Source organism: Bombina bombina, chromosome 6 (genome assembly GCF_027579735.1).
Source record: "Bombina bombina isolate aBomBom1 chromosome 6, aBomBom1.pri, whole genome shotgun sequence".
NCBI lineage: Eukaryota > Metazoa > Chordata > Amphibia > Anura > Bombinatoridae > Bombina > Bombina bombina.
In genome coordinates, this window is record NC_069504.1 from 718959605 (window position 1) to 718980592 (window position 20988).

Here is a 20988-nt window from a genome sequence, read left to right on the forward strand (position 1 = left end):
TTTATTAAATATGAATATTGCATAAATATGATTTTACATGTTTTCAGCTACTTACAGTTGTGCTCATAAGTTTACATACCCTGGCAGAATTTATGATTTCTTGGCCATTTTTCAGAGAATATGAATGATAACACAAAAACTTTTCTTTCACTCATGGTTAGTGTTTGGCTGAAGCCATGTATTATCAATCAACTGTGTTTATTTGTTTTTAAATCATAATGCCAACAGAAACTACCCAAATGACCCTGATTAAAAGTTTACATACCCTGGTGATTTTGGCCTGATAACATGCACACAAGTTGACACAAAGGGGTTTGAATGGCTATTAAAGGTAACCATCCTCACCTGTGATCTGTTTTCTTGTAATTAGTGTGTGTGTATAAAAGGTCAATGAGTTTCTGGACTCCTGACAGACCCTTGCATCTTTCATCCAGTGCTGCACTGACGTTTCTGGATTCTGAGTCATGGGGAAAGAAAAAGAATTGTCAAAGGATCTGTGGGAAAAAGGTAGTTGAACTGTATAAAATAGGAGAGGGATATAAAAATATATCCAAGGAATTGAGCATGCAAATCAGCAGTGTTCAAACTCGAATAAAGAAGTGTGAAAATGAGCGGTTCTTTTGAAACCAAACCACGGTCAGGTAGACCAACTAAAATTTCAGCCAAAACTGCCAGGAAAATTATTCGGGATGCAAAGACAAACCCACAAATAACTTCAGGTGAAATACAGGACATGTGGTGTGGCTGTTTCAAGATGCACAATAAGGAGGCACTTGAAGAAAGATGGGCTGCATGGTCGAGTCGCCAGAAGAAAGCCATTACTACGCAAATGCCACAAAGTATCCCGCTTACAATATGCCAAACAGCACAGAGACAAGCCTCAAACCTTCTGGCACAAAGTCATTTGGAGTGATGAGACCAAAATTGAGCTTTTTGGCCACAACGCTACATTTGGAGAGGAGTCAACAAGGCCTATGATGAAAGGTACACCATTCCTACTGTGAAACACGGAGGTGGATCGCTGATGTTTTGGGGATGTGTAAGCTACAAAGGCACAGGAAATTTTGCCAGAATTGATGGCAAGATGAATGCAGTATGTTATCAAACAGAACGCCTCATTTTCCACTTCTTGATTAGAGCTTGAACACTGCTGATTTGCATTCTCAATTCATTGGATATCTTTGTATATCCCTTTCCTGTTTTATACAGTTCAACTACCTTTTTCCCACAGATCCTTTGACAATTCTTTTTCTTTCCCCATGACTCAGAATCCAGTAATGTCAGTGCAGCACTGGATGAAAGATGCAAGGGTCTGTCAGGAGTCCAGAAACTCATTGACCTTTTATACAATACACAACGAATGTCCACAGCGCTTCTTAGTTTGTCTCAAGTGTTTTTATTACACAGACATTCACAATGACAAGCGACGTTTCGGGTGACAACCTTTTATGCACACACACTAATTACAAGCAAACAGATCATAGGTGAGAATGGTTACCTTTAATAGCCATTCCAACCCCTTTGTGTCAACTTGTGTGCATGTTATCAGGCCAAAATCACCAGGGTATGTAAACTTTTGATCAGGGTCATTTGGGTAGTTTCTGTTGTCATTATGATTTAAAAAGAGTAAACACAGTTGATTGATAATAAATGGCTTCAGCCAAACACTAACCATGAGTGAAAGAAAAGTGTTTGTGTTATCATTCATATTCTCTGAAAAATGGACAAGAAATCATAAATTCTGCCAGGGTATGTAAAGTTATGACCACAACTGTAACTGCAAAGGGCTCCAATGCATATAAATACATATGTATACATATATATACATACATATACATATTTAGATATGTATATGTATGTATCTCTATGTTAAAGCCCTTTGCAGTCCTTTTTTTCTAACACCTGAGCCCTTATAATGATTTTGTGCAATATTTTTTTTTTAATAATTTCCATTTTTTATTTTATTATGAGTGCAACTGTACTTTGTAATGTGTTTTGAGCAACTTTTTTGTTTCATGAAACAGTTAACCAGAGCTCTGAGGACGCAGTAATCATTCTAACCTAAATCTGGATAGCGTTCACGTGTTCAGCTTGTAATACAAGCGTTACACCTGATACGTGCAAACAGCCACGATAAACCCCTTTTTGCTTGTGCGTAGCTGTTAGCACGCCACTTGTAATCTGGCCTTAACCCCTTAATGACAGAGGACGTACCAGGTACGTCATAGGAAAAAACTCTCTTAATGACAATTGACGTACCTGGTACGTCCTCTGTTGTCTGAAGTGCTGGAAGCGATCACGATTGCTTCCAGCTGCTTCCAAGGGATTGTAGTGATGCCTCAATATTGAGGCATCACTGCAATCCCCTATTTTACATACCAATGCAGAAAGGGCCACTCTGTGGCCCTTTCTGCATCGGCCACTGATACTAACAATTTCGTTGGTTGGTGGGAGCAGCCTTTATCTGTATTAGCCTCAGTTAATTTCCCAAAGCGATCTGACTTCTTTTGCTGTTATTACCAGAGTGGCGTTTGCGGCCGGGGGGGTGGGGTGGCGGGTGCGCGCGGGTGCGCGCCCACGCAAATTATGCCGAAAATGAAAGTAAAAAAAAAAGACCGATGTGGAAGCAGGGGGATCTTAGCTCTTTAGTAAGGGATCTGGGAGGGGGAGGGATGTAGATCGTTTAGGGGGGCCAGCTACACTACAGAAAACAAGTATTACATATAAAAAAGTAAAAAAAAAACTATTTTGGGGGGCAAATTGGGTAGTCAGTACCCAAGATGGCGGCAAATAGTTAGAGGGGGAGGTTTAGAGAGATGTATTGGGAGGGATCAGGGAGGTTGTGGGGTAAGAGGGGATCCATCACTGCAGACTGTATGAAAAAATAAAAAAAATAATAATAAATTATTTTTATTTCAGTACTGGCAGACTTTCTGCCAGTACTTAAGATGGCGGTAACAATTGTGAGGTGGGGGAGGGAAGAGAGCTGTTTGAGGGGGGTCAGGGGGGGATCAGGGGGTGGGATGTGTTAGGTGGGAGGCTGATTTCTACGCTAAAGCTAAAAATTAACCCTACAAGCTACCTAATTAACCCCTTAACTGCTGGGCATATTACAAGTGTGGTGCGCAGCAGTATTAAACGGCCTTATTATTACCAAAAAGCAACGCCAAAGCCATATATGTCTGCTATTTCAGAACAAAGGGGATCCCAGAGAAGCATTTACAACCATTTGTGCCATAATTGCACAAGCTGTTTGTAAATAATTTCAGTGAGAAACCTAAAATTGTGAAAAATTTAAGTTTTTTTTTTATTTGATCGGATTTGGCGGTGAAATGGTGGCATGAAATATACCAAAATGGGCCTAGATCAATACTTTGGGATGTCTTCTAAATATAAATATATACATGTCAAGGGATATTCAGGGATTCCTGAAATATATCAGTGTTCCAATGTAACTAGCGCTAATTCTGGAAAAAAGTGGTTTGGAAATAGCAAAGCGCTACTTGTATTTATGGCCCTATAACTTGCAAAAAAAGCAAAGAACATGTAAACATTGGATATTTCTAAACTCAGGACAAAATTTAGAAACTATTTAGAATGTTTTTTTTTTTTGTGGTTGTAGATGTGTAACATATTTTGGGGGTCAAAGTTAGAAAAAGTGTGTTTTTTTCAATTTTTTCCTCATATTTTACATTTATTTATAGTAAATTATAAGATATGATGAAAATAATGGTATCTTTAGAAAGTCCATTTAATGGCGAGAAAAACGGTATATAATATGTATGTGTACAGTAAATGAGTAAGAGGAAAATTACATCTAAACACAAACACTGCAGAAATGTAAAAATAGCCATTGTCATTAAGGGTAAGAAAATTGAAAAATGGTCCGGTCATTAAGGGGTTAAATGGGCATTAGAAACTTTGAGACTGTAATATATTTAATTATGTCACAACCCAAAAACACACTGCTCTAACTGACAAATAATCTAATAGGCTTAAAATGTATACAATGTCTTAAAACACACTTTAAAATACAGTGCAAAGTGTTGAAAACACAAATTATATCTGACCTGCTATCTTAATACAAAAATTAAAAATATAACCGCCTTGAGTTTATTTTCCAAATAGAACTTATTATACAAAGATATATGTTTGATCTCTATCTTACAAATATAGAGACTATTAAAGCGGATTTATGCCAGCTTTATACTGACCATAGTTCGCCTTTGTGACTCGGGGAGTATGATAGATCTTTTTTAAGAAACGCTTTGTTTCTGGTGGGTACGAAAACTCTCCCGTTGTATTCTGTTCGTGGTGCAGCTTCCCAATTCACTGAACACCTAAGGAGTGTTCAGACTACAAGACACTGAAAACAGAAGAACAGAAAGAGCGCAACCACAACTCAAGGTAAAAGGTATAATGTCTTTACTGTGAGCATATAATAAGTTGCACTTACAAGAAAGTGTAAATAAAAATGCCTTTAGACAGCACACAATCAGTTGGTTCCGGTCTCTGGATAGCTGCTCTCTCTTCCAACTCTGTAAACCTTTGTCGCTGTGTGTAAAGTTCGTCAGCCAAAATATTAATATAAGTCTCTTTTTCCTGAAGTTGCAGTAATGCCTGTAGACTATTTACTAACTAGTCTATTTACTAACTAGTCTACCTAGTTAAAATAAATACAAACTTGCCTGTGAAATAAAAATAAAACCTAAGCTAGCTACAATGTAACTATTAGTTATATTGTAGCTAGTTTAGGGTTTATTTTACAGGTAAGTATTTCATTTTAAATAGGATTTATTTAGTTATTAATAGTAGGTTTTATTTAGATTTATTTTAATTATATTTAAGTTAGGGGGTGTTAGGGTTAGACTTAGGTTTAGGGATTAATAAATTTAGTATAGTGGCGGTGACGTTGGGGGCGGCAGATTAGGGGTTAATAAATGTAGGTAGGTGGCGGCGATGTTAGGGGCGGCAGATTAGGGGTCAATAATATTTAACAAGTGTTAGCGATTATGGTGGTTTAGGGGTTAATATGTTTATTATAGTGGCGGCAACGTTGGGGGCGGCCGATTAGGGTTTAATAAGCATAATGTAGGTGTCGGCGATGTCGGGGGCGGCAGATTAGGGGTTAATAAATATAATGTAGGTGTCTGGGTTGTCGGGGGCGGCAGATTAGGGGTTAATAAGTGTAAGATTAGGGATGTTTAGATTCATGTTAGGGTGTTAGGTGTAAACATAAATTTTGTTTCCCCATAGGAATCAATGGGGCTGCGTTACGGAGCTTTACGCTGCTTTATTGCAGGTGTTAGACTTTTTTTCAGCCGGCTCTCCCCATTGATGTCTATGGCGAAATCGTGCACGAGCATGTAAAATCAGCTCACCGCAGCTTTCAGCAGCGCTGGTATTGGAGTGCGGTATGGAGCTCAATTTTGCTCTACGCTCACTTCTTGACTGATAATGTCGGGTTTTTTTAAACCTGTAATACCAGCGCTGTAGGGAAGTGAGCAGTGACAATAACTTGCAAGTTAGTACCGCACCCCTCATAACGCAAAACTCGTAATCTAGCTGAAAGTTAGTTACATTTTCCTTCCTAATGTATCATGTGACATCCATCAGCCAATTTAAAAATGCATATATATATAGTATATTCTGTGAATTCTTGCACATGCTCAGTAGCCGGTGACTCAGAAAGTGTAAATATAAAAGATTGTGCACATTTAGATGTTAGAAGTGATTTGGAAATTTGTTTACAATTGCTTGCTCTATCTGAATCATGAAAGTTTGATTTTGACTTTGCTGTTTAATGTTTAAACAACTGAGGATGTTTAAAAATACATCTTCATATCATTCTTAGACTAATCTTTGAATATGTTATTCTATCTAGTATATATGTAGTGTTGAATGTAACTTTAATAATTGAAAATCAGAAGATAACATTTATCATTTTTAATTAAGCATCATCTTACAATTTATACAGAATATTTGAAGGTCTAAATTATCTAACAATAAAAATATTACACACATTTTGAAATAATACAAAATTCTGATTTTTTTCCAATGGCATGGAGAGTCCACAAATCCATTCAATTAGTAGTGGGAATTCAACTCCTGGCCACCAGGTGGAGAAAAAGAACACCCCAGCAAAGCTTTAAGTATCCTCCCAATTCCCACAATCCCCAGTCATTATTTGCCTGTGTAACATTGTAGGTGATGTGCAAAAAAGGTGTCTGAAGAAATCAAGTTGTTAATCCTTTAATGGGTACTTTTCCCTGCAAGCAAGGATTGGGGTTATGCTGGGCCTTTGCTTACCTTAAAACATTTTTGCTACCCGTATATAGGCCTCAACAGTTATGAATGCTCAGTCAATAGAATGGAGACCACTCAGATCTCTCTCAGATGATAGTTTTAGACTCTCAGACAAGGATTTCTCTGTTCTGGTGGATCTTCCAGAACCATTTGTCTCAGGGAACTTGTTTCCTGAGACCTTCTTGGGAGATTGTAACTATGGATGCCAGCCTGTTAGGCTGGGGAGCAGTTTGGGGGTCCTTAAGAGCTCAGGGACTCTGGACTCAGGAGGAGTCTGCCCTCCCTATAAATATCATAGAATTAAGAGCAATTTTTAATGCACTTACAGCTTGGCCTCAACTATGTTTAGTCTGGTTTATCAAATTTCAATCGGACATCACTTGGGTGGCTTATATCAACCACCAAGGAAGAACTTAGAGCTTATTAGCTTTTGAAGGAGGTGTCTCGCATTCTTCAGTGGACAGAGTCTCACAATTGTCATCTCTCTGCCATTCATATCTCAGGGGTTGACAACTGGGAAGCAGATTACCTAAGCAGGCAGACATTTCACCCAGGTGAATGGGCTCTCCATCCGGTATTCTCAATGTTAACCCTCAAGTGGGGAGTTCCGGAACTGGATCTGATGGCATCTCGTCTAAACGCCAAGCATCCAAAGTATGGAGCAAGATCCAAAGTACGGACCAGCAGCTCTGGTAGACGCCCTGTCAGTGCCATGGGATTTTGGTCTAATTTATCTGTTCCCTCCAGTTGCCCTCCTTCCTCGGGGATAGCCCGTATCAAACAGGAGCAGGCTTTGGTGATTCTAATAGGTCCAGCACAGGGTATTTCAATTTCATATCCATACTAAAAAGTAATTTATAGCGCAACTTATTTGTATCTTATAAATTAAACTCCATTCAAAATATCACTAACATTACGAAGTTGTTTTTATAAATGGGAGAGTTTACCATTACGTTTACATTTTTTTTAATTAGCGTAATGGCTGCAACCAGGCGTGGACTCATAGGCGTGCAGACTGTGCCTGGGCACACCCAAATCTAGTGCTCAGTTTTCCCTGGTAATGCTTAGCACCTAGATATTGGGGCTCCCATTTTATTCCTCCTCTGAGTCTTCTCCACTCACCGCTCTGTTAATTGTGCTAACACGATTTGTGTTTTATGGGTGGTTATAGCAAATTTAAAAGGCTCCCTCCCTCTCACACACTGAACCTGTCTGTATATGGGGAAGATTGTTACCATGGCGATCACCTGATAATTAGAGGAGTTGTGAAAACAATTTAAAACAGCAGAAATGGTCTTGATTCTAGTGGGACGGTTTATCACCATTTTCAAATGGTAATTAGATTAGCTGTATCTTTTGTTTGAATGAGGGGAATCTGCCCTTTCAAATGAAGGTGACACTTGACCCTCTAGTACAAATAGGGGAGGAAGGGGCTACATTAGAGCCCCTCTCCCTCAGGGTAAAAACATTGTAAAGGGACAGTGTACTGTAAAACTGGTTTGCCTTTAATGTGTTTCTAATGATTTGTTATACCAGCATCCGTGTAACATGCATGATAAATTACCCCTTTAGGTTTATTTTTGTATATGAAAAGATGGTTTTATTCTTTGATGCCACAACACATCAAAATGGGCTGTGCTTGCAGGGAAATCATATCTTCTTATTTTATCACTTTCTATACTCATATATACACATCAATCCTTATCGTATATTTGCCTATATACTTAGAGAGAACAAATGAAAATTAACATGTTATTACTTATCTCCCTACCTTCCACTGAGAGTGTAATTTATGTATTGAACTTTTGAGTACAGGTGGGGATACCACAAGCAAAAGAAGCTATTACAAATGACAAAATAAATGTAAAGCAGCTATTTGTAAACAGATCAATACGCACCAGCAGGTTTAGTGGATAATTGGGAAAACATTAAAGGGTAGAATATTTTACAGTACATTGTCCCTTTAAGTGAGAGGTTTCTTGTTCTATAAGTGGCCTGAGGACTACGATATAAGCATTTAAAGCGCCCACAGTCACAGTCTCCTTCCCCTGCTAAAATTTGTGGGGCTAGAATATAGATCAGAAAAAGCCCCCCCCCCCCCCCCAAGATGATGATACATTGAGGCCTATCTATCAAGCTCCAAAAGGAGCTTGATGGCCCGTGTTTCTGGCGAGTCTTCAGACTCGCCAGAAACAGCAGTTATGAAGCAGCGGTCACAAAGACTGCTGCTCCATAACGCTGTCCACCTGCTCTGAGCAGGTGGGCAGGAATCACCAGAAATCAACCTGATTGAGTACGATCGGGTTGATTGACACCTCCCTGCTGGTGGCCGATTGGCCGCGAGTCTGCAGGGGGCGGCGTTGCACCAGCAGCTCTTGTGAGCTGCTGGTGCAATGCTGAATACGGAGAGCGTATTGCTCTCTGCATTCAGCGAGGTCTTGCGGACCTGATCCGCAGTGTCGGATCAGGTCCGCAAGACCTTTCATAAATAGGGACCATTGTCATTATTTGTATTGATCACAGGTAGTCTTGCGTACTGAAGAGGTTAAATCTCTCTGGTCTCTCCAGTGAGCTTTAATTAATGGATTCCATACAATATCTCCTTTCATTGGTGAATGACCCTCTTAGAAAACATAAACCTGACAGGACTGGAAAGCTTGAAAAGGCAGAGGGATCATTAGTATATTGTTACTCTGTTTCCTAAAAACTGGTTACGCAAGATAGAGAAAACAAACAGGGGATAAAGAGAACAAAGGGAGGAGATAGATAGAGAGAGAGAGAGAGAGAGAGAGAGAGAGAGAGACTGAGGGAGAGAAAGGAGGAGGACAGAACAAGGGGGGAAGACAACAGAGGGAGGGGAGGAGAACAGAGTGGGGGATAAAAAGAACAGGATGGGGGAGAAAACAGAGCAAAGTGAGAAAAGAGGGAATGAGGAAGAGAGAACAGGGTGGTGACATCAGAGGGGGGGGGGATGGGGGGAGAGAGAAAAGAGTTGGGGGGGAGAACAACTTTAGAAAGTGCAGTATGAGAGTGTTATTGCTCCCCTGATGCCCAGAAGCCATATGTACACAACTTTGTTTTAAAAAAAATAAATAAATACAATGCCCAAAGTCTTTACATTAAAGGGATATGAAACCTATTTTTTTTCTTTCATGATTCAGATAGGGCATGCAATTTTATATTAAGCCACCAATCAGCAAGTGCTACCCAGGTGCTGAACCAAAAATGGTCCGGCTCCTAAGCTTACATTCCTGCTTTTCAACAAAAATACCAAGAGAACAAAGAAAAATTGATAATAGCAGTAAATTAAAAAGATGCTTAAAAGTACATGCTCTATCTAAATCATGAAGGAAAAAATGTGAGTTTCATATCCCTTTACAGCTTACCGGCCCATCATAATAGAAAAAAAAAACTTCACAAAAAATAAAATGCCTGCTCTGCCCCTGCTTAAATTACCACTCATGGGGAAATTACTCGTAGGTCAAACTGAATGATATCAGTCATAAGTAGTTTACAATAATTAACAAAATGACATGAAAAGATAAATGTAAAACAACAAGAAAATGTCAGTCATATAGGAAAATGCTGGTCACACATGTCAATCAAAAAGGCAGCTGTTAATCACATGGGGAAATGTAAATCATGAAGCTATACATCACTCATTTAGGGAGCTGTCATTCAAATGGTAAGCATTTGTCACTCAAATCTGATGACAGTCACAGCCCTGCAGCACACACAGTAGTACAGTAACAAGGGCAGTTCAGTCACACCTAACTTGTCATTTACAGTCAATATGCAGGGAGTTATGTTAATGAGGATAGATGATGGTCACACAGGAATTTGGCACTTGTAGCAACCTCAGTTAACAGATGACACTTACTGGGGAAGATATAATTTGCAGCAAGCTCATTCACAAATACCAGCAGCACCTACAGCAAGGGGCAGTTGTCAGACCTAACTCATCCACAGGCAACACACAAGAATAGCGCACACAGTTACTCACAATTTTAACACATTTGTTTGTTCATTACAAATTTCAAATGTTTGTACAACATTCTAACATTCATTTAACATAATAATATTTCTAATGTTATAATTAAATGTAATATTCTATTCAAATTTTTCTAATTCAAATATTTCATATTCAAATCAAATTTTGCAATATTCAGATTTGAAAAATTTGAATTAATATATTTTTAATAGTATTTCTAATGTTATCTTTAAATGTAATATTCTATTCAAATTTTTCTAATTCAAATATTTCATCATTCAAATCAAACTATGCAATATTCAAATTTGAAAAATTTGAATTCATATATTTGTAATAGTGTTTTTAATGTTGTCTTTAAATTTAATAATCGAATTATGCAATATTTGAAATAGAAAAGTTTGAATAGATATATTTATATCTATTATGTATCAATTTAGTAAATTCCCTACCACCAGAACTATTGAACTCCTGAATAGTATTTTTTAAATTGAACGTTACATTCTAAATTTCGAATGTGGGTATTCAATCTAAATATGAACATTCAAAAATGAAATTAATAAACAATATTAAGAGAATGAAGCAAATTAGATAGAAGTAAATTAGAAAGTTGTTTAAAATTGCATGTTCTATCTAAATCATGAAAGAAAAAAATGTGGGTTTCATGTCCCTTTAAGAGTTATTGAATCTTATATGTTAATTGTTTCTTATATTTGTAATTACATAGCCAATTTTAATAACCTTTGTGCTTTTAGTTGAATGTCTTCATTATTATAGGAATAACTATAATTTTTTTTAAAAATTGTGAAATTCTTACGCAACTTTTTCTGGATTACTGCAATTATTTTCTACCAAGTATGTTTCCTGTACCTAGCATAAATTTATCATCACGCCCTGCAGATGTTAATACATTTTTTCTTTGTTAATCAGCTTCTCTTCTTTTTTAAGCAGCTACATCTGGAACGTCTCACTCAGCCAGCATTGCTGATCTGAATGAATTGAGGAGTAATGGTAAGATGGAAAAATGCCACAAAGCCACGACAAAGAAACCATTATGAGCTAACCCATATTTTGTATTAGGTTTTGAAATGAAAATCCACTTGCTCAATGCTCTACTGTTAAAGTGAAAAAACAATTTCATGCTCTGATTCATTAGAATGTGTCATTTTTTTACTACTCGTGTTGTTACTCATGCCACAAACTGGTCCATCACATGATTCAGATGGAGCGTGATTTTGGGAACAATATCATAAACAACTGGTGTGGAGCTAAAAATGCACTTTTGAGGAAGGGAAAAACACATATCTTAAAGGGACGGTAAAAAAATTAAACTTTCATGATTCAGAACATGAAACTTTCCAAATAATAATAATTTACTTTTATTATCAAATTTGCTTTATTCTCCTGGTATTCTTTTTTGTAACAGCATACCTAGGTAAGCTCAGGAGTTAGTTGCTGACTGGTGTTTGCACATGTATGTCGCTTGTCATTGGCTCACTCGATTTGTTCATCTAGCTCCCAGTAGTGCATTGCTGCTCCTCCAACAAAGGATACAAAGAGAATGAAGTACATTTTAAAATAGAAGTAAATTGGAAAGTAATTTAATGCTTTATCTGATTCACAAAGGAAACATTTTGGGTTTCATGTCCCTTTGAAGTCAGCCGCAGAGAATTGCCGGTCCTGAGCAGGAAAGAGTCATGAATGCCAGGGTTATGCAACTACCTCTGACAATTTGCTTATCAGCTATTTCCTGCTTGGGACCAGCAATTATCTGTGTTAAACACAGAGCATGTAATTTTTTTTTTTTTTAAATATAATTTTTATTGAGGTTTATACAAAACAATACAGGCATCTAGTAATATAACTTTCAGTTGTTTAATAACATAAGATACCTATGTAATCAAACAAGGCCTAATAATAGGACAGCTATTAAGACTAAGCAAAGAAACACTATCTGCATGACTTCTATATTGTGACCACAAGCAATATAATGTCTCATCCGCCGGGGAGATTGACTGCTCCTGCCCGGGTGTGATTGGTTGTGAGCGAACAGGGGGCGGGATTGCACGTAAGCACAAAATAGCACTCGTGTGCAATGCTGAATTCCACCAGGGGAATTCAGCCCACCAGAGGCGAGCTGTGGCAGACAGGGGTGCGTATATGCTTGATAAATCAACCCCATTGTCTCTGGTCAAGACACATAAAGTTATCCTCCAGTGGCCGCAGAATTTCAGCCTCCTATTTATTTAAAGACTCCATACCCAATCTATTTAGGACAGGTCTAGGTTAAATGCAGTCTTCAAGGTTGTAAGCAGTGCTTACCAGATAAGAGAGCCAATGAATAAATCAAATTTAACAGTCTAAAGCAGATACTGTACCATGGTATAAGAGTATTTGTGTACTTCGTAACCCCAAAATCTGTCATTTTTTGCTACTCATGCTGTAACTCACTAATGAACTAGAGTTTGTAATTCTGCCACTACAATGGCTCTTTAGCATCTATACATTACTATAATGCAGTTGAAATCTCTAACCTGTATTTTTCCTGACTATTTTAATGCTGTAACTTCAGATTGCATGAACAACTCAAAGGGGCCTATTTATTAACGTGTGAGCTGACATGATACAATGTATCATGTCCGTTGCACATCGATAAATGCCGACAGCATACGCTGTCGGCATTTATCATTGCACCAGCAGTTCTTGTGAACTGCTGGTGCAATGCCGCCCCCTACAGATTCGTGGCCAATCAGCCGCTAGCAGGGGGTGTCAATCAACCCGATCGTATTTGATTGGGTTGATTTTTGTCCGCGGCCTCAGAGCAGGCAGACATGTTATGGAGCAGCGGTCTTTAGACTGCTGCTTCATAACTTCTGTTTCCGGCGAGCTTGATAATTCGGCCCCAATGTATCTAATACTTAACAATAAAAATTACTTACAGCAAAAGAAAAAAACTTGCCACAATCTTTACATATGATTTTTTTTTTCTTGCAAATAGCTTTTATTATATAATAGATGCTTTTTGGTAAAAAAAAAAATGAGCAGCGGTTGCTAAGATATAATTGTTTAGTCACTTATTTTGATAAATTTGTAGCACACTTAAAGGGACAGAAAACTCCAAAATTCTTTCATGATTTGGATAGAACACACAATTTTAAACAACTTTCTAATTTACTTCAGTTATCAAATTTGCTTCATTCTCTTGGTATCCTTTGTTGAAGAAACCGCTTTGCACTACTGGCAACTAGCTGAACACATCTAGCCAACCAATCACAAGGGACAGATGTGTGCAAGCACCAATCAGTAGTGAGCTCCCACTAGTGTAGGATATATGCATATTCTTTTTCAACAAGGGATACCAAGAGAACAAAGCACATTTGAAAATAGAAATTAATTTAGAAGTGTCTTAAAATGACATGCTCTTTCTGAATTATGTAAGTTTAATTTTGACTTTCCTATCCCTTTAATAAAAGTAAAGTACTAAGAAAAACATGTTAAGTGATTAGAATTGACACTATTATGAGGAGGAGAGGGCACTCCGACCTCTGAAGAACGCCAGCCGCGCTTACCCTTGGCGACAAATTTCGTCCGGAGCCCTGCACAGCAACAGAGATTAATTGAGAAGGGAGGCTGAAACATCTGTGCCCCCGCCCGGGTATCAGTGTGCGACGACAACAGAGCACACAAAGACACCGGGGCATAGCCTCAAGGGAGGTACCGTATGGCTATAATACCTGCCTCAGTTCAAGCCCAGTGAAGAACGTTGGATGACAGGACTGTAGACATAAACAGCCTGAGTGACATGGAAGCAGTCAGCAGGTAAGGTGACCGGAGCCCCAGGAAAGGCTGGTATGAGGGGAAGGAAGAGTTGAATAGTGAGTACTCTTGTAACATTGTTTTGCCCCAATAGCTACCAGCAATATCTGTGGGAGGGCTAGGTCTTAAATACCCCAATTTGGGGGGCCATAAGCCATCTAGATAGGCTCAGTAGCTGCTGATTGGTTGCTTCACATAGATGCCTCATGTGATTGGCTCTCCCATGTGCATTGCTCTTTCTTCAACAAAGGATATCTAAAAAATGAAGCAAATTAGATAATAGAAGTAAATTGGAAAGTTGTTTAAAATTATATTCTCTATATGAATCATGAAAGAAAAAAATGTGGGTTTAGTGTCCCTAAGTATATGGAGGATGAAATATCCTGATATTAAGGAATATACTTGTGTATCAAAAGCATATAAGTCTTAATCAATAATTGATTTTTTTTGATATCCCAGAAAGTACATAATGAAAACATATCTGTAAAAATCAATAAAATTACGATCTGAGATCATGCACCTGTATCCTTGAAGCTTAAATCTACTAATGTAACTGGCTGTGTCCGAAGGTTCAGATTTCCAGTTTACTTACTTAATGATTTTAAATTTAAAAACTTTTTTTTTTTTAAAATGGGAGGAGTATGTAGAACACAATAAAGAGTATCTAAATAAACTAGAATTTTTTTGGGAAGCAGCAAAATCGATCTTAAGAGGCGAAATTATAGCTTATGTACATTAGTAGACCAACAGAGGAAAATTGGAATAAATATAACAAAGCCAAAAAAGAAAGAGATACGTTACTGATATATAAAGTAACACAGTTGGATCTCAAAGTAAAAGCGAAATTTTATAGATTTGGTAATAAATCTGGGAAAAATATAACAAAATTTAGTAGTAAGACACATGAAATTAGTGCCTTAAAATATAAAGATAAACCTATAGAAAACACAGAAGTGATCTTAGAAATATTCACTGAACATTTTCAACAGTTGTACCTAAATAGAGAACCTAATAAAAATAAAAAGGAGGCTTTTTGGTCTAGAATCAAATGCAGTAAAATTAAGTCAGAACTCCTTGATATATTAAATGCACCGTTTACAGAGGATGAAATTTCCAAACGTATTGGAAAATTACCAGGATCTAAAGCACCTGGTCCTGATCATCTCCCAAATTAATTTTATAAAATACTGTGTCTAGAATTGACCCCCACCCTATTAAAATTATTCAATTATTATTATATGCAAGTAAATGAAATGTCTAAGAATTTTACAAAATCTTGGACAACTTTAATATTAAAACAAAAATAAAGATCCAGAACTAAAAGACTCATATAGACCTATTTCGCTATTGAATACAGACTATAAGCTAATGACAAACATTATTGCCATGCGTTTTCAACTATCATTAAAAGAAGTGATCCATTTAGATCAAAAGGATTCATGAAAGGAAGGAACTCTGCTGCAAATATTAGGAAGACAGTGTTAATTCTGGACCATCATTAAAGCCAACTTAAAACAGAAAAGGAATCAATTATCCCAGATAAAGCAATAATTTTGATAGACGCCGAGAAAGCGTTCGATTGTATATACTCGGATCATTTATTATTTTCGTTAAAGAAATTGGGTTTTACAGGTAGATTTCTTGAATTAATAAAAAAGATATACAATGCGCCACATCAGTACCTTTTAGTAAACGGCATGCTATCTAGGCAAATTATTTTGGGTAGAGGAACAAGACAAGGCTGTCCAATGTCACCTCTACTTTTTAACATCGCTATAGAGTCACTGGCCATTATGATCAGGCAAGAAATTCAAGGAATATAAATCGGAGAAAAAGCAATTCATTTAGCACTATATGCAGGCGATCTTTTATTGTTCGTTAGAAATACGAAAAAAAATATCCCTCGTATTCTGGTAATAATAGATGAATATAGTTCTTTCACTGGGTATAGGGTTAATACCTCAAAATCAGAAATATTATGGATACATAGAAATGAGGATTCCAATAAGAATAACCCGTTTAAGATAGTGACTGATGCTTTTAAGTACTTGGGTATGTATATTGCGTCAGATTTAGATAAATGGTACATACTCAACGTTCCCCCAGTTTTTACTTAAATAAAGGAAAAGTTGCAGATATGGGCTAAATTGCCACTTTCACTATCAGGTAGAGTAAATTTGTTTAAAATGATCGCCCTGCCAAAAATTCTATATATTATCCAAAATATTCCTTGCTTTATAAAAAAAAAAAAAAAGATTTACGTGATCTGCAGATAGCTTCAACAAAGTTTTTATGGGCTATGAAAAAAACAAAAATAGCAAGTAAAAGATTAAGTTTACCCAAACAATATGGAGGCATGGGCTTTCCCAATTTGAAATTATATAACCTGGTTCATTTAGCAAAGATTGCAGAAGAATGGTTTGGAGACATTTCCTACTATTCGATCTAGGAACAAGAGAGAGAATTGATAAAACATTTTTTACTACACACAAGTACACATATTAAGTATATTAATCTGCCCTTAGGAATAAATAAACTAAAAACTATATCTACACCTATACGAGCTTGGCAGAAAATGTGTTTAAAGTTAGATGAGAAGTTTGAGGTCTTAAAGTATTTGACAATAGAAGGCAAAGCAGATTTTCCAGAAGGCCTAAATAACAGAGTATTTAAAAAATGGAGAGAAAAAGGTCTTATAGCAATAATTCTAATTATTAGTCAAGATCAACAGGCGATAAAAATGTTTCAAACCTAAAGAAGGAAATTAATTGAATTTTATGTGTATTTACAAATTAGGCACTACATTTACGGATTATTTAGAAATTGTGGAACAGAGTGGAAATGGAGTAAGTTAGATCAATGGATTGGAGTAGTGAGGGCTGGCATTTGCTCTATATCGCCATGGTATCGACTCTTAGCTGCGGTAAAAGGAGAAGTAAATTTATCATACATAGCCAATGGGTGGACTGGAAATTTGAACCTAACAGAAATTAACGCCAATACGGTTAAGAAATCGATAGAAAGAGTAGAGAGGAGCACACTCTCAGCCACATGGAGAGAAGCACATTTAAAGCTCCTCTATCGAGCTTATTATACACCCAAAAAAGGTTATGCATGGAAAAACAACCAATTTGATAAATGCTGCAAATGTCACTTAATAGTGGCAGATATAGCTCACGTAATATGGCAATGCCCAAAAATAAACCAGTTCTAGAAGAAAATAGAATTCTGGTTGAACACACATACAGATACGCATGTCAAACTTGGTTTAGAACAGATAATATTCTTAGTAGATAAAGATAATTTCGGCAAGGACCACAAGATAGTTAATGTAGCAATTCTGGCCGCTAGGAATTTAATTATGAAAAAATTGAAAGAGAAACATGAACCAAAGCTGCCAGAATGGCTAGATTTTATGAAAAAACAGCCGATTATAGAGCAATTTGATACTCCACTGCATGAGGAAGAGCAAGTACGAAATTTTTTTCAAAAGTGGTCCCCTCTCATTAGTTCACATTCAGAAAGAGAACAGAATCAATTAATTTTCCCCTTCAGAAATACGGAGACTGTCCTCCTTGGTATATGGTAGGAAGTTAGACTGGTTCGGGTAGAGAGTTGGGAGAGATGAATCCTTTTTTTTTTTTTTTCCTTCTTTTAGGCTATGTCATTGGTATGGGGTGGTAGGGTTGGGTCAAGGGGTTGAATTAAATTAAAAGGAAGCATTATAGTATAAAGCTAAATGTACTAAGTTTGGGAAAATAGAAGAAATAACTTTTCTTTTTATCTTTTTCTTTGTAAACTGTTTTGATGTGAGAAATGTTTTATTGTATCTCTGTCTTGATTTACCATATAGAAGAAAGAGATTGTAACTATATCTTCCTTCTACTTTTTCTTGTTTTTTCATTCTCTCTTTTTAATATTATGCTTTAATTAATAAAAATTATTTATAAAAAAAAACAAAAAAACATGTTAAGTAAAATTTAGAATGCATCTTACACACGCGCTAAACAAAGCATACACACTATACAGACAATACACATACATACTACCACACATACTATACATACACACAAACACATTATATATACACTGTAATGCAGCAATGGGCTGCAATTGTTCATGAGTAGCAGTGGTCATTTTTAGAAGTCTGAGTGTTTAACCTCAATTTAAGAAATATGAATTGTTTTTCTGTTATGTACAAGCCAAACATAGGTATTGTTTTCACCATTCTATGAGGCCTATCTATCAAGCTCCGAATGGAGCTTGATGCCCCGTGTTTCTAGAGAGTCTTCAGACTCGCCAGAAACAGCAGTTATGAAGCAGCGGTCTAAAGACCGCTGCTCCATAACCCTGTCCGCCTCCTCTGAGCAGGCAGACAGACATCGCCGCAATTCAACCCGATCGAGTACGATTGGGTTGATTGACACCTCCCTGCTGGCCGCGAGTCTGCAGGGGGCGGCGTTGCACCAGCAGCTCTTGTGAGCTGCTGGTGCAATGCTGTATATGGAGAGTGTATTGCTCTCCGCATTTAGCGAGGTCTTGCGGACCTGATCCACACTGTCGGATCAGGTCCGCAAGACCTTTGTTAAATTGGCCTCTGTATCTTAAAGGGCCAGTTTAACCTAAAATGTCTCCCCTTTAATTTGTTTCATTTTACCTGCTGGATGCATTTAATTGTTTACAAGTAGCTCATTTATATTTGTGAAGCAGTTAGCACACAATTTTGTGTGTGTGTGTGTAGGAGCTACACCCCCTCCCCTGTCTGTGAGAGTAAGCTGAGCAACTGGAGCAGCCATGAAGTTATTCTGTAACAATGACAGCCTTTTCCCAGCAATTATTGTAGCAAGCGTTTCTAAGACTTGATAACAAGTTTTGAAGATAATAATATATTTTTGTGGTTGAATGAAAGTTTTCAAAGCAACAAACAAACGGCTAGATTACGAGTTGTGCGTTAAGGTACAAAAGCAGCGTTAACAGGTCCTAACGCTGCTTTTTTACGCCCGCTAGTATTACGAGTCTTGCAGGTTTAGGGGCACCGCACACTTGTTTGGCCTTACTGCAAACTGACTTACGTAAAGTTTGTAAACCCTTTTTTCTATGGGACTTCCATAGCGCTAGTATTACGAGTCTGTCCTGGGAGGCCAAAAAGTGAGCGGTAAACCCTCTACCGTCAAGATTCCTACCGCATTTTAAAGTCAGTAGTTATGAATTTTACACTACAACGCCGTAGCATAAAACTCATAACTAAAGTGCTAAAAAGTACACTAACACCCATAAACTACCGACTAACCTCTAAACCGAGGCCCTCCCGCATCGCAAACACTATAATAAAACATTTAAACCCTAATCTGCCGTTCCCGACATCGCCGCCACTATAATAAACATATTAACCCCTAAACCGCCACACTCCCGCCTCGCAAACACTAGTTAAATATTATTAATCGCCGCAACCTACATTATATTTATTAACCCCTAATCTGTTGCCCCCAACATCGCCGCCACCTACCTACATTTATTAACCCCTAATCTGCCGTCCCCAATGTCGCCGCCACTATTCTAAATTTATTAACCCTTTAAACTTAAGTCTAACCCTAACACCCACTAACTTAAATATAATTTAAATAAATCTAAATAAAATTACTATCATTAACTAAATTATTCCTATTTAAAACTAAATACTTATCTATAAAATAAACCCTAAGCTAGCTACAATATAACTAATAGTTACATTGTATCTAGCTTAGGGTTCATTTTTATTTTACAGGCAAGTTTGTATTTATTTTAACTAGGTAAAATAGTTACCTATAAAATAAACCCTAAGCTAGCTACAATATAACTAATAGTTACATTGTATCTAGCTTAGGGTTCGTTTTTATTTTACAGGCAAGTTTGTATTTATTTTAACTAGGTAAAATAGTTACTAAATAGTTATTAACTAATCCAATCCAATCAGCCAATAGGATTGAGCTCGCATTCTATTGGCTGATTGGAACAGCCAATAGATTTACATATAGAGGATACCTTGCTCAAAACAATAGTGGGGATATACCTCAAGCTCTCCTCAAAGGGTTCCCTAGTGAACCCCTGAATAAGTGACAATTAAATAGGTAATAGAGGGGAGCGCCAATAAAGGCTGAGGTTAAAATAGGCAGAAGTAGATGAGATTAGGATTTAAAATTTAAACTTTAAAAGGTATTGAAATGATATCTTATTTAATACATAGTGTAAAATATTTCAAAACATAAACAAACAAGTCATGGATCCATGTTAAAAACAAAACACAAATATATACAATAAAAATAAAATAGAAATACGATAATCTAAGAGCAAAACAGATGATAAATGACTGTATTATCGATATATACAGATATGGCTGGCCTGAAAAAATGATGTCCAAACAAACTTCAAATGTCAATAATAGGACAATTAATGTCCATCCAAGTTGATGATATAGTAGTAATATCCAGAGTCAATAATGGGAAAGTAAGAAATCCAAGTGAGATGTGGCAAAAGTGTTGAAAAAATGTTGAAAAAATGTTGAAAAAATGTGGTATACAAATAATGGTGTTGATATAAAAAATAATAAAAAATAAAAACAAAAAACGGAGCGTGAAAAAATGTGCAAAAATTCCAAAATGTATAAGTTAAAGAATAAAGATTAAAGACTTCCAAAACTTGTGATTTAAATGTGTCCAAAATTTCCTTTGTGATGATGTAGTGGTTTTAATAAAAGAGAGTGCTGAAGTATGCTGGAAAACATGTGCATAAAAAAACTCTGCATAAAAAACTCATAAAAATAAAAACCTGTGAAAAAAAAAAACCAAACAATAATGTAGAATATATCAACTATTAAGTTCATATGTAGGTAATATGCTTAC

The 20988-nt window shown here is 36.8% G+C and overlaps 1 protein-coding gene across 4 annotated transcripts in view; it reads left to right on the forward strand.

Annotated features, from left to right (window-relative positions):
- LOC128663538 (F-box/LRR-repeat protein 12) overlaps positions 1-20988 on the forward strand; it is a 495942-nt gene that overhangs the window by 271289 nt on the left and 203665 nt on the right. For 3 of the 4 annotated variants that reach the window (XM_053717912.1, XM_053717914.1, XM_053717915.1), the window contains exon 9: positions 11243-11305. In XM_053717912.1, coding sequence (XP_053573887.1) covers positions 11243-11305 — 63 coding nt within the window. The remainder of the gene's footprint in view (positions 1-11242; positions 11306-20988) is intronic. The other variant, XM_053717913.1, reaches the window with a different exon arrangement.